General features: G+C 47.4%; 2 protein-coding genes across 3 annotated transcripts; both read right to left on the bottom strand.

The window, feature by feature from the left end:
• Positions 1 to 261: 261 nt before the first annotated feature.
• LOC136454793 (RNA-directed DNA methylation 4-like) lies at positions 262 to 3,631 on the bottom strand. The gene is made up of 2 exons (XM_066455077.1): positions 3,358 to 3,631; positions 262 to 416 (listed from the first exon to the last, which is right to left on the bottom strand). The coding sequence occupies exons 1-2, from the start codon at positions 3,629 to 3,631 to the stop codon at positions 262 to 264; spliced, it is 429 nt and encodes a 142-aa protein (XP_066311174.1).
• A 3,321-nt stretch (positions 3,632 to 6,952) lies between these two features.
• Positions 6,953 to 10,029, bottom strand: LOC136452395 (uncharacterized). Of its 2 annotated transcripts, none has more exons than XM_066453009.1 (4): positions 9,804 to 10,029; positions 9,533 to 9,697; positions 9,367 to 9,452; positions 6,953 to 9,218 (listed from the first exon to the last, which is right to left on the bottom strand). In XM_066453009.1, exons 1-3 carry the CDS (start codon positions 9,963 to 9,965, stop codon positions 9,381 to 9,383), a joined length of 399 nt encoding a protein of 132 aa, XP_066309106.1. In that variant the 5' UTR covers positions 9,966 to 10,029; the 3' UTR covers positions 6,953 to 9,218; positions 9,367 to 9,380. The 2 variants fall into 2 exon arrangements, with proteins under 2 accessions (XP_066309106.1, XP_066309107.1); XM_066453010.1 differs by having other exon boundaries at positions 6,961 to 9,218; positions 9,549 to 9,697; positions 9,804 to 10,027.
• Between the last annotated feature and the right edge of the window lie 4,483 nt (positions 10,030 to 14,512).

Genomic DNA, 14,512 nt, shown 5'->3' with positions numbered 1-14,512 from the left:
AGGCACATAGATTTACATTGAAAGAAAGCCAAAACACGCACTTAGAAAACATAAGGAAAGCACAATGCCAGTACTCTCGGATTGAAAGGAATCCAACTTAAGTTCTGTACATTCATACCGAATAAGTAGGTGGACACTACCAAGCTAGCGAGCATGCCAAAAGCTAAAATGTAGATACTAATTAGGCCGACACTATGCAAAAGTAAAAAGACTTTCATATGCACATCATTGGTTGTATAATTAATCATTCTCCTATAGATCCTAGTCGACCTCCATGGGATCATTGTGAATCTCCATAAGATACTGCACATCGTTGTGGACCTCCACAGGATCATTAGCAATCTCCATGTCATCCCGAGCCTTGACCACTACAATCCTATCAACATCCATTAGTACACTTTCATTTAGCTCATCGACTTTGTTCACAAAGTAATAACTCAGTGAACCAATACTAAGGACAATAAGGCTCACAAGCTACACTTCATAGATATATAAGGCCACAAACTCCAGAACGAGAAGATGCATTTTCATCTGTAGATCCAACAAAATACTGTAGCTAGGTTGGAGGTGAAGGAGCAGAGAGCATGAGAGAGCAATACAAAGGAATATAGAATCCGGTGAAGGAGCAGATCCAGTACAATTACCTTAGATCTGGATGGAGTAAAGAAGTAGGGACGGCACGCTGAAGATTTGTGCGTCGGTGAGGTTGGAGGTGAAGGAGCAGTGAGCACGCAAGAGGCTGCCTTTCGTCCAACGCTAGCAGGGTGAAGCAGAGCAAGGGAGCAGAGTGGGGAATGAATGGGAGGAAGGTGTGGTAAGATCATAGAAGAGTGTATATACGGTTCAATAAATTGGTTGCCCCTGTACCAGGGCCTAGTGTCCAGGGAAGTAGGATGCCTCCAATACATCAATTGATACTTAGATCTACTATAGTTTACAATTCAATAAATTAAACACCTAGTTAATCACCTTGCATTTAGTTCCACAATAGTTGTATAAAAGTGACATATTTTAGTCTAACACATCAATTGATACTTGGATCTACTATCATTTATAGTTCATGAAATTGAACATTTGGTTAATCACTTTGTATTTAGTTCAACAATAGTTGTACAAAAGTGACAGATTTCAATCCGATACATAAATTGATACTTGAATCTACTGCAGTGAACTAAGCAACTTGCCAATGAACATACCAAGAACTAAGGTTAGTACAAAATAGGTGAAACTAGAACAAGAAGCATATTTGTTTCTCAAAGGTACAAAATCTTCCATCATCTTCGTTGGAGCCCTGGCCATTTTTTCAATCTATGGCATAATTTCTTCCTCCTCTTGCAGATGTTCTTCATTTGTTGTAACATTGCCCTCCGCCTTTAGCTCCCAAATCTTGTTATGTAAATCCAAAATCAAAGTCATTAGAAATTTTCTATACTGGGGATCATGCCACTTAAAGAACCTACAATCTAAGTCGGGCTATAAAAAACCAAATTACCATAAGTACAGCGGGATTTTAGCATTTGCATTGCAAAAATAGAATGAACAAGAAAGAAATCGAGTTACATTATTTGCTTTGCAGCATCTGTGGTATCGACGTCCTGGGTTTCCATCACTCAACGAAATCCACCAAGGTGTCTTCAAGCCGCAGTGACACAAAAGTGGTGGCTGGTATGCGTAGGGGTGGTTCTCGACATGACACGGGATAGGCGGCCCCTTCCCATTATATCCTCCTCCGTTGGAAGCCGGTGTTCTTCTCATGATGGTGCCCTAGGAGGATGCCGACCACTGGGAGGAGTTGGAGCTAGATGCAACCATGGAGCAGTCAGGGTTCAAAGTGTTGCACATTCTGAGTGAAAGAGGTCGGCCCAGGTCTTTTGTCTACGCTTTTGCCTCTCGCCAAGGCACCAAAACATCCTTCAAAACCTTCGCACTCCCGCCAAGATGAAATATTGTGTCACCATTGGTTCAGGGTACTATCCGCCTATAGAAGAAGGCATGTTTTGGATCCTCTGTGCTTACATAGAGGTGTACACATGGACCACAATCAAGACCAACTGATTCAATTAATAGTTCAACTAAAGTAATAGTTCAACGATTATGCAGTACTCATACATACTAATCCAGAGGTTTCATCAGTACATATAAACTTCATTAACATAAAAGTTTCACAAATTCTAAGACTTAATGTCGGATGGGTAGGCAGTTGCTAAGGTACTCAATTGGTTGATGAGGTCCCGAAAGTTGGAGGTAGTGAACCATAGCGAAGATGACAGCATCTCCGTCCACGGACACATTGTATCTATAAAGTATGTCTACTTCCTATCTAGTCCTGCAAAGCACAAAAATCTCTCCACAAACAGGGTCTTGAACGATTCTTGTCAAATTTTGTGGTCCAAGAAGGTGACGAACAGCGGCTTCAATAATCAACATTCGGTCTGGGTGAATGCTCCATCCCTAAGTAGCAAACAACATCATCTGGGGTCCTGGTGCCACCCCTAGCTGCCAAAATGCAAGATTGCTCGCATTGAAATGGCTTCTTTCGAAGTAAGACATCTGTTGCAATGAAGAAATTCCTAATATGAACAAAACTGATACCGAACCCAAAACCAATTGGAACCAAATGCAAACAAGCGGGGTGACCGAATCCATCTAACCTTCACGGGGCGTTGTCCACGACGACAATGCAAGGTGCTCGAGGCAGGGCAAGTACAAAGCGATGGGTCAAAATGAAGATGAAGCAACGGGTGGGGAGAATAAAGATGAAGCAACAACGGGTGGGGGGAACTAATTCGTATTGGGATTTTTTAGTTGGTTTAACCGCCGCCAAGGCGCCAACAGGACCCGAAGAGAGTTGGGAATGGGCCGGGTGCTTCTAGGTTTGTTGCCAAACGGACGGTCCAGATTGATCGACAGCGAGAACAGACGACACAAGATAAGTTAAATAGTGTTCGTATTAAGCCGACCATTGCCACGCTAATCCAATGCTATAATACGGCGATTGTCAGCGATTAAACTACTTTTAGATGCTCTGTAAACAACCACAACCGTACATGACAGTTTTTCCCTTTTCATTCACAAATATACAGAAAAATTAAAAAACATTCGTTGAGAGATCAAATCCATGCACTGGCATTTGGAAATAGTATTGGAAAGAACTTGCTTTGCATTGCATATAAAAAGGGTGTCATTGAAGAGATCAAATCCACATGAATAGAATTTTTTTCATTGATTGATTATATATATCTAACATATAGATACAATTTGGATGAATATATGATTGTACTCGTCCAGAAGCATAATAAATAACCTAAACTATTGAAACTACTTATACTAATTATAAACTAATTAATCCTCGCTCGCTTGGGAGAAGGCGAGGCAAGATGAAGTCGGATTCGGAGTCGTCGTCGGAGTCATCATCGAAGTCGTCGTCGTCTTCGGCGTCGACGTCGGCGTCGTCCTCATCCTCATCCTCCTCGTCCTCTTCCTCCGGGTCCTCCTTCTTGGAGCTCCACGGAGGACTATAATCAGACATCCCATCGTCGAAGGAGATGTTCTCCTCGGAGGAGTGGTGGGAAGACAATTCGTCCTCGTTGGACGACGGGCTATTTGGAAACTTGATGGGTCTGTCCGACATTTTCTTATAGATTGAAAGAGAAAAGGATGATGGATGAACAAAAGGGGTCGTTTCAGAGGGCACCGGGTCTGAAGGATATGTAGAGCAATGGGCACGTGGCTCTTAGGCTTCAGGCGGTGGAAGTAATGGTGATTTGACGGCCTTAGAAGTTGAGGCAATTCAACACTCACGCTGAATTTACCGTCGGTTGACCAAACGCTACTTTAGAGCCGACGGGCAAAATGCGTATCCCAGCCAGCCCGGCTTTTCATGCGACGAATGAAATGCAACCCTAATACCACTGTCGCATCTATCATTAACCCGACGGTGGTAGAAGTTTGAACTGTCGGTTTTAGTCCTAGGAGGCATCGCTATCGTTCCAACCGACGGTGTAAGTATCACACCGTCGCTTCTATCGCTACGGCAGTGAAAGTGGCGACAGTGATAAATCAATCTGTAGTAGTGATGGGACCCATTCTCCCGAGATCCTAGTGGCTCAAGGAAGACCTAACCTTCGCCCCTCGATTTGTCGGCTCGAGCGTGTGACACCAAGGATGTTAAGCGTATGGTAAATAGTGGGTTCGCAACTTAAGAAAACACTGCAATGATTTTTATGTGCTCTATTGCTAAATTCTTACATGTGACGCTGAATGACTCAAACTTAACAATTAAGATTAGACTCAATTCTCAACTAAACCAGATAGATTCCCTGCGCGTTGCTGCAGGAATTTAAGAAGTAGTTTTTTATGAATGAACGAAGCCAAAAAAAAATATGAAAGTGAATATAACTAATGCTCGGTAAATTTCATTTCAATAATAATAATATGTAAGAGTTAATGATTAATGTAAACCTTATGACAAAAAAGGTGCATGAAAGCTTGTGAAATAAAAGTGCTTGGATGGCCAGTTGTCAAATCGCAGGAATATTTTGCAAAAACGAAACAATGGAAAAAAAAGAATAGCAGAATCTAGATGGTAATAGTGCGCTTACCTGCAAAGCTATAACTGTTAAAGAGATGGACAGATTATTGATATTCAAATCTGGAATTGGTAAATAGTTCAGGGGTTGATTGTTTAAACATCTGCCAAAAGCACCATTTATTTTCCATTCCACAATGTGCAACCATGATGACGTATATTCACTTTTATTAGTTTGGAGCATGACAGGAGGCAATCTATTCTCGGACACCAAAAGGTCACATAATAATTAGAAGAATAGGATTTGATTACACTATCAGTACAGAGGCAAAAAAGGTGTCTCTGAAACAGTAACTTTAATATACATCTACCTCAAATCGTTACAGGGAAAGGGAGTCTTCCAGTGATGAGTATATGATCGTGGAATTTCTCTGAAGCGTTTTTCATAGAACACTAAGAATTCATCATGTTGTCATTTGAACTTAGCACAGTAACTGGACATCTAGGTAACATGTACATGAGAGAGGGAGGATTATACTTAAGCATTCTAAGTACCACACCGTTCGAAATGTTGATGGGCTTTGAAGGAAATCGAATCGAAAGGAAGGAAAGACCACACCATGCAAGTAAATCAAGGTGAGAAGGAAATACAATAGCTTAATCACAACGATAGATAAATCCAATCCAAAAACTAATTGAAGTGTATGTGGAGCAGCCAGGGATCGGAACCACACACATGAACAGGCAATTTTGGCAGCCTTGCACTCAATTGCTCCATCAATCTGGTAGTGAATCATCTAAACATAAAGAAAGGGAAAGGGAAAAAAAAAAAGGAGAAAAGATTGCATACATGGGTGACCACAGCAACACAAACAATACAGTACATGGGAGACGGGGCAAACTCGAAGGCACAACTACGGTTAGAAACAAACGGAGGCAGCAATGCTGAAGGGCCATGAACCGAAGGAGGCTGCAGGGGTGCCTGCACTCAAATTGCGTGAGGCACGATTGAACTGAAGTCTTACCAATCAAAAATCACTTATAGTAGCTGCATCTATCTAGCCGCTTGAAACACTCTCCTAAATGAGAAAATATGCTTATATATACATGGAAGAAGGAAGGGAAAAGGGTATTGTCTGTTCGTTTGCTCCAATGGAAACTCATGATCTGGTGCATTGAAAGGGATTGGATCTTGGGCCGTGGAAGTGCAGGGAGGTTTTCCAATTCCATCGTGAGTGGAGGAAGACGGACAGACCGGCGGCTGGTGTTCCAATTCGTGGGTACGACTTGTCATCAGGAACGGCAAGATGAAATCGATTGATGATGATCTGACGGATCATAAGGTGATCACTATGGGATTAAATAGACTTTGTAGTGGGGGTTTGCTTTATAAGAGATAGTGACTTGGTGGGGCCTTGAGATGATGTGGCTTCAGAAAATATTGTAGTGAGGTTTTGCTTTATAAGAATTATAGATACGGTCAAACTCGATATTAAATATTACTTTTATGTCAAAAGTGTGACAAAAATTCAAATTTGGTGTAAATTAAACTGAACATCAATTAATGGGTATAAAGAAAGTAATGAAGCCATGGAGAGTAAGTTTTGATAAACCTAATGTATTTTTCCTATAATAAAGGCCAAAAAATGAATCTCTCTTCGTGTCTTTTGTTTTTAGCTTTGGTCAACTTTGATTGCATTTTTCAGCGGATTTTGGTCAACTACGGTACAGCCGAGTCGACGTAGGCAGGCGTTTCGCCGTCAGCCGTGATTGAATGAATGATGATGAGATTCCGGGAGCTTTCTTTCCTTCTGCGTGGCATGGTGGGATTGGGATGGGACGAATGGGGGGCGAACGAAGAAGGGCGATCGGGGAAAGGCACGCGGAGCCAATCTTGGTGGCCGGCCATATCATCAGTGAGATTCTGGTGTGGTGTGTGTGTGTCGGCAGATTTCATAGCGTGGGCGCCGGGCGCGGCACAGGAGGCGTACGCGGCGGCAGTTCTGGTGGCTGGAGCCCGTAGACCGCCGCCCGTCAGGAACACACGATCGGACCGACGATCCTCCTCAATCTCTCAAGCGCGTGTGACCAAAGATCCCTAGGAGTCAATCAGCACAGGACGCTCACAGAAAGAGTGGCGCAGTAGGCCCCGGCCCCAAGCAACCATGCGCTCGCAACTTTCCTCGTTGTCGTCCCTGCCTGCAGAGCTCGCGGGGTCCGCCCCGGCCCGCCCCACCGCCTACAGGAAATGTCCCATGCATGCTCCATCTCCTGCTCGTGTGCGTTCCCGGCCGTTCGCCGTCGGCGTGACGACTGGGGCGAGCCACCATCAGCCTCGTGTCTCACGCGTGCGTCGCGTACGCGTGTTCGTGGCTCATTGATTGAAACGCGAAATTAACGAAGGGACAGACGGACGATGCGCCGCGTGCGTGCATCTGCGTCCTAGTGGCACTCACTGCTTAACAGCGACTCCCACCGGAGCTGGCCGCCCAGAGTGCAGGCGCAGCGAGGGTGCGGCCTCCAAAAACTCCACAGCCCAAAGGGTCGCGACGGCCGGGCCGACCGGCCGGGGCGAGCCATCGCGCGCGTCTCGGATGGCTCGGGGAAGCAAGCCCGGGCGGAAGGATAGCCGTCCGTCCATAGCGCGAAGTTGACCACGCGCGGAACGAGCAGAGCAGAGAAACCACCAGACATGCCGGTGCCCGGTGGGCCGGACTGCCGGAGTGGGATTCCGGTGTCCCTGCCACCCAACCCAACGATTCCTCCTCCTCATCTAAAGTCCAAAGGGGGACCGTTCCATGTCTTATTCCCTTCCGGCGAGCCCTTTTTTTCCGGCGTAGCAACATGCAACTTCTCCTCCGTGAAAGCACAAGGGAAGAAGGAAGGGACAGCACAGCCACGGAGTGCCGGTGAGCGACCAGACCTGACGGCATCGGCATCGAACGAGCGGCAGCTACTGCTTGAATTCAAGATACGACCCAGACGACATCACGATCTACACACACGGCGTGCATCTTGGGTTTGGGTGGGCTGATTTTATTCTTGCAATTATTGGTGTGTTCCTCTCCAGGTTTGGACACAAGGAGTCAAGGAGACAGACGTCCCTTTCTTTTCTTGGTGTACATCGTCGTCCCTCCGTTTTCATCAAATTCGTTCATAGCCCCGGAGAGACGACGATGTACCAACCAATGTTCCTAACATGCTTGAGCTTATTGGGTTCACAGGGCAAGTAGACCACAAAGAAGAAAACAAGAGCTTTCTGCAACTGCAAACCACATATCTTTTAGAGTATATCTGCAAACCACATGGCAAACCTTTTGTTCCAGATAAGCTGCACACATTGGATATTTGGATGGCATCTTTCTGGTTGCAATTTTTTGAATTTGAAGCTTCACGGGGAACACATGATACTTCAGGGTGGAAGATATTTGATCTTGAGCCATACACACTTGGCAGATACAAAGAACAGTTGACCAACAGATTTCCTGTACCCTGTAATCGTATTCAGTTATCATTGCAACCGCTCACAAAATAGGCCAAGTTGAAGCAAACAGCAAAAAGGTGGTTACGATGAACAATCCGAGCCATAATTTTTGGACGTCACGTCACTGATTGGCATGCAGTCAACTGCAATACTTGCACTATAGAAACCCCCTGTTGCTCAACTTCTGAAACTCCTTCAGGCTGAGGAATGCGAGCATTAGCAGAATTAGATTGGAGTGCACATGATGGCACAATTTTTCTATTGCATCAGTTGCACCTTCAGAGAAGGACCAAAACATCAATGTCAGTGATGTCAGATAGTTATACAAGTGTGAACATCTATACCCCTTTGCTGAATGGAACACGAGGCAGTGAAACTGCACTAGGAAAAATGGGAGAGGAAAGGTTCTAACGTCATGTTGTTACCACAACAGAATATCATAGCCGTGTGAGGTCATGTCATGGTCTGCAGGCCACAATATAGCGTCGATTCATGGTGTCTGCAATATATCGTCGATTCATGGGTTCATATGCTCTCAGGGGCTCTTCATGTGAAGTGCAAGAAGGCACGTTTAAGACATGACATTCGTAGGGCATCTAGGTTTGTACATCTTGAAGACGGAATGGCTCTATTAATTCTCTCTGTGGACACTAGACACCATCCTTCAAGCTATTCTTGCACGATGACGAATACGTCGTCTGTACAAATTCTAAGAATAAGTCTGATAAGAAGGCATAAGGTTACTATCGGTGTTAGTTGTATAGCCCAGCATCTTTCATTTTCCTTCAACATGACAGGTCCTTAAGAATACAGACATCAGACTCGAATTAATTGGCCAGATCACTCCGACAGTGACACGTTCCGACTATTCTACGAGCGAGTAGAAAAAAGAAGATAGTTAGCAGTCTTCAGTTTCAGTTCAGGCAAAACAAACCATTGCTATGTGGTTAGGATGAAAATGGCCAAGAAGATACATACTACAGAAATGCAATGAACTATCTCATAAACTAACAGATAGGAGAAATTGAGCAAATGACTTGCCACCATGATCTTGGCTTGTACGCATGGCCCACAATGAGCTTCATTACAACCTTAGATACATCTTTCACCAAACAACTGAAATCTGTACTTCTGGCACATAAGGGTGTACAAGCATGTCACTTCCATTTCACCCGTTGATCTCTCATTTTGAATAGGAACAGCACCCTGCAGAAATCATTCAATTCAACAATCCATCAAGCACACTCCCAACAGCAAGAAGAACAGCTTCGTTTCCCTGTGTTTAATGGCTAACGTTCAACTGTGACTCTTAATATCAACTCTCCAACAATCATCTACCATAGTGAAAACTAACCGTGCGAGGAAAGTTCATCGATCAAGGTAAGCACATTGCTTCTTCAAGCATAACCATTTCCCAGGCAGTTCAAGCAACGCTGCACCCTGATAAATAAAACAGGAAAAAATCAGCAAACATCCATATCATAAGTTTATAATCACAGGAACTTAGCAGCAGTAGCGACGGCGGAGGTGGGTAACCGGGTCCCATCGCAGGTAGGGCAGAGGCACGGGTTGACGAACACCGGGTCGTGCATCGGAGACCACTCGACGGTGGCGCTGCCCCTGCAGAGCCTGCACGCGTAGGTGCCCTTCCCCTCGCAGGCGCCGCACGGCATGGCGTACTTCCTCTGACGAAGCGCGGGACACTAGAGTCAATCGCGGCGCGGAGCAGGACGACAGCAGAAACCGAAAGGGTTCGCGCTTCGGAGGGTGGGGAACGGAGCGAGCGCGCACCTGGTTCGCGTCGGAGAGGGCGCGGAGGGAGCGGAAAGCTATGGAGGAGGCGGCGGAGAGGAGGAGGAATCCTCCGCCGAAGTATGCTGCCAGCCGCCCCACCGACTGCAGCTGCCGCCGGACCCGGTCGCCGGGGCCTCGCCCTCCGCCTCGAAGTTCCATGCGCAGCGACTATGCAGTGGCGGGGTGGGGCGACATGTTATCTAGCTGGCCTTCCTTAGCCGCCCACAATTGAGCCTTTGATGGGTCCTACTAGGTCAACAGATAAATTCGATCCAACTTACAAGTCTCGAAACCTTAAAATTCGCTTTTATATTTTATATTATTAGCTGTGTTTTCTGTTTAATTATTATTATTTTTATTTTTGCTATATATTTCTGTGGAGGTATAACCTCCGATACCCACAGGGATGCATATGGGTCGACCGGCCAGGGGAGGCCTAGCCCACTAGGCTGTGCATGGGTCACGCTACTGGTGGAGGCTAAGCTTATAAGACGACGCAGCGTGAGGCACGACATAGGTCGTGTCGACGTGCCTCGCAGCAAGACTGCATAAAAATCCTCGGTGATCCAGTAAACCCACTCGGATATGCTAGATCCCATAATATCTGTAACTTCCTATCTTGTAAACCGATCAGGATAGAAACAACCGATCTGTAATCCTACCCCTGAGCTATATAAGGCGGGTAGGGACCCCCTCATTTTCCATTTGATCGTACACAATACAATTCACAAAAGACACATAACGTAGGGTATTATGTGAAGCTGACGGTCTGAACATGTCTAATCACAGTCTCTTGCGTTCTATGTCACCATCTGGTTTTCTCACGCGCACCTCCACCGATTCATCTACTACCATAGGCATACCCCTCGGTAGACTGTCGATCAAATTTCATCGATAGTGGCGTGCCAGGTAGGGGGTGTGCGTGTTGATCCCATGGCACTGTCGACGAAATCTGATCGGTAGTCTACCAAGGAGTATGCCCACGGTAGTAGATGAATCGGTGGAGGCGCGCGTGATGAAACTGGATGGTCACTTTTTCGAGCTCCATGGCCCTTCTCGAGCGAGGCCAGATCTTCACGGTCGGATCCATGACCTGGATCATCAGCCTCGACGACAACGAGGAGATCATAGAGGCGGTGCAGGATCACCCTGCGCCGATCGCGCCAACACCTACAACGACATTTCTGATCCCGGCGCCCCGCCGCTAGGTTAGGAGATCTATCAGAAATGATGATCTGATCGCATCCATCGATCGGGTCACAGACCGCTTAACAGAATGCTAGCTCATCGTGGATTTGGTCCGAGATCAATCTAGAGCGAGCGACGATTTTCCTGCACTCCAAGATCACCAAGCTGCTGCGACCGAGAGACCTGCTCGGCCACACCATTCAAGACGGCTAGATTCTGATATGATGATCATGGCTGCTCTAGAGGGGCGCACGGCGCGGCGTCGGCCACTTCCCACTACCGGCCTACGCTTGGCCGACTACGAGGCTCCGATGGAGAACCCACCAAGGCCCTATCCCTTCAGGCTGGAGGGTACATGATCTGCTTACCAGAACGTCGTCCACCACCTCTTCGTTGACCACGTCAACATGACCACGCCACCGACCTCTACATGATCGACCCGACTGACTCTGGTCAGCCTGCGCTCGTGGTCAACATGGTGGCTATTTGCCAGCTCTCGGATGATTCCCCTCTTCCGGTCGAATCTCTCCACAATGTTCTAAACGAGAGCCCCGACGATTATTCCGAAGGCTCAACCAAGACCGTGCCAAGCTGCCCTACTTTCCATCCAGGGTTCGAGGGCATGATTTTCCATGTCAGCCATGATAGCGTCACCAAGGACGGTGAAACCACTGAAGAGCGCGAAGCTCGTCTAGCGAAGAACGCTGATCGCCAACGACACCGAGATGTAGAAGTACGCCAAGTGGCCGACGAGGATGGTCACGGCCCACCCCACCATCAATGTAATCTGGAAGAGGCATTGGACATGGTGGGCGACCAACCAGTCTACCAGACTCCAAGCACCAACCTAGCCGTCGCTTTCAATGAGCTCGACAAACTCCCTCACACTCTAGAGGTCAAAAAGGTCCGAGCACATATCATAGCCGCGCAAGTCCAAGTCAACGAGTTTTGGAATGACGCCCCATCTTATTCCACCGCGTCAGCTCGTAGCCACCACTCTTGCTGTGATGGAGGAGGCCAGCATCACGGCGCTAAGGGCCCCCGACCTTAGGCTGGAGGTCCCTACCTCTATAGAGGATCCAAAGGCAACTATGAAGCTCATTCATGTCACGATGCTCGCCCTCCACGCCCCTAGGGAGGTCGGGTGGCAACCGCAACTAGGAGGTTAATCAACCCCTCCCCCATGACCTTCATGACCACATCAACGCATGCGTAGATGTCCATGGCTGCATCGAAAATAGTAGGTCCGCACGCTACAAAGCAGAGATGGAACGTCATCGGTAATTTGACGTCGAACATGAGGGATTTGCTACCCGTCAAGCACCACTCCCTGCCCATGCATCAGGATTCCACCCCTTCATGGAAAGGCTTCGAGCCTTTCGGTGGCCTGTGGGTTTCAAGGTCATTGGTGTTAACACCTATGATGGAAAGGCCAACCCCGCTCAGTGGCTAACTCTATATGAGAACACCGTGAAAGCCACGAGTGGAGACGAAGATGTCATGACGAACTATCTTCCCGTCATGCTTAACCAGTCTGCAAATAACTGACTCCTCAGCCAGTAGGAGAACTCCATCCAATCTTGGGATGACCTCAAGAAAGTCTTCACCGACAATTACATGGCTATGTGTGAGCAGCCTGGCACCAAGTATGACCTAGAGAAGCTTCATCAGTCCTCCGGGGAGTCCCTATGCGACTTCATTAGGCGCTTCTCGGAGACAAGAAACTTTGTTCCCAACATCACTATCACCGAGGCCATCATCGCTTTCACCAAAGGGCTCAAGCATGAGCAGCTCCATGGAAAGCCGCACCTCAAGAGGCCCACAACCATTGATGAACTGATACAAACAGCAAATGGATATGCCAACGCCGATGAAGCCGAATGGGCTACCTGCTCCGCTCATCACCAGTGCCGCAACGATGACCGTCGTGAAGACAGGCGCTACGATGACCGTGACGGCCGCCGTGATGATCAAAACCGCCGTGACAACCGCGACGGCCGCCAAGATGACCGCGAGCCTCATCGTCATGACCACCCGGAGAGCTTGAGAGGCAGACAAGGCCACCATTGTGGGCCTAATAACTCGATCAACATCATCAATACTCGGGCCAGTGCACCTACGACGCTGACTTCAACAAGCTACTAGATGGCCCATGTCCTATCCACAAGGATGCCAAGCACACCATGTGAGAGTGTAGAGGCCTGAAGACAACGCTCGGTGGTGAATCATCGAAGAAGCCATGACGTGACGATGATAAGACCAAAGATAGTTAGGACAAAGAATGAGGCAAGAACAAGGGCCCCACCTACCAGGACCCCACCAAGATCGTCGCCACCATCTTTGGTGGGAGAGCTATCTTCGAAGACAAGCGAGAGCAGAAGCTTGTAGCATGACACGTCATGTCAATCGCTACATATGACGGCCCCGCTGCTGATCCTAAGTACCTCGACTAGGTGGAACACCCAATCACCTTCTCTAGGGCCGATCAGTGGTCAGACATCCCACACCTAGGGCATTTCACACTCATCCTAAATCCCATAATCAAGGACGTGCGCTTCTAGAAGGTCCTCATCGACGGAGGGAACGCCCTTAACATCCTCTTTGCTAGATCTCTAGAGGAGCTAGGGCTCAAGAAGGAAGACCTCACCCCCATGGACTCTCCATTCTGGGAAATTGTTCCTGAAAAGGCATCCCTACCCTTGAGATAGATTACACTACCGGTTCAGTTCGGCACCGCCAAGCATTTTCGCGTCGATTATGTCAACTTCCTCGTCACATGTCATCCTCGATCGTCTAGCTCTTGCCAAGTTCATGGCCATGTCGCACTATACGTACCTAGTGCTAAAGATGCTGATGGAGCAGGGGGTCCTCTCCCTATGCGCCAACCTCGATGTTGCCTACAACTGTGAGAAGGAAAGCTTCACGCTTGCTGAGGCAACTAACATCTCCATTCGCATGCAGGACTGCATCATGACTTCGTAGTTGATCTCTCTAGAGGCCCTAGAGATCCCAACCATGGAGACCACCCGAGCATCGACCAAGTCCAAGGAGGTGAAGGAAGTGGCCCTCATCCCTGGTGACCAGTCGAAGACTGTTCAGATCGGGGCCAGACTCGAACCTAAATAGGAAGACATGCTAGTCAGCTTCCTAAGGGAGCATGTCGACGTGTTCACGTGGAAACCTATGGACATGCTTGGCGTGCCTCAGGAGCTGATTGATCACTCCTTCAATGTCTCGGTGACCGCCAAGCCGATCAAGCAGAAGCTTCAACGATTCGCGTAGGACAAAAAAGGAGGCCATTAGGGTAGAGATAACCCAGCTCTTAGCTACCGGTTTTATTAAAGAGGTGTATCATTTGAAGTGGTTAGATAACCCAGTTCTTGTAAGAAAAAAGAATAAAGAATGAAGAATGTGCGTTGATTACACCAATCTCAGCAAACACTGCCCTAAAGACCCCTTCGGCCTACCTCGCATTGACGAGGTCGTAGACTCTATGGCTAGTTGTGAGCTCCTATGCT

This window comes from Miscanthus floridulus, chromosome 5 (genome assembly GCF_019320115.1).
Source record: "Miscanthus floridulus cultivar M001 chromosome 5, ASM1932011v1, whole genome shotgun sequence".
NCBI classification, from domain to species: domain Eukaryota; kingdom Viridiplantae; phylum Streptophyta; class Magnoliopsida; order Poales; family Poaceae; genus Miscanthus; species Miscanthus floridulus.
This window is presented reverse-complemented; position numbering and strand designations above follow the sequence as displayed.

What these genes read in the sequence shown, in the direction of transcription:
- LOC136452395 (XM_066453009.1), bottom strand. Translation starts at nt 9,965, where the DNA reads ATGGAACTTCGAGGCGGAGGGCGAGGCCCCGGCGACCGGGTCCGGCGG. An exon ending in CCCTCTCCGACGCGAACCAG is followed by an intron (nt 9,698 to 9,803) that starts GTGCGCGCTCGC and finishes GCGCTTCGTCAG; the next exon opens with AGGAAGTACGCCATGCCGTG. An exon ending in CCCGGTTACCCACCTCCGCC is followed by an intron (nt 9,453 to 9,532) that starts GTCGCTACTGCT and finishes TTTATTTATCAG; the next exon opens with GGTGCAGCGTTGCTTGAACT.
- LOC136454793 (XM_066455077.1), bottom strand. Translation starts at nt 3,631, where the DNA reads ATGTCGGACAGACCCATCAAGTTTCCAAATAGCCCGTCGTCCAACGAG. An exon ending in CTTGCCTCGCCTTCTCCCAA is followed by an intron (nt 417 to 3,357) that starts GCGAGCGAGGAT and finishes TTGTGAACAAAG; the next exon opens with TCGATGAGCTAAATGAAAGT.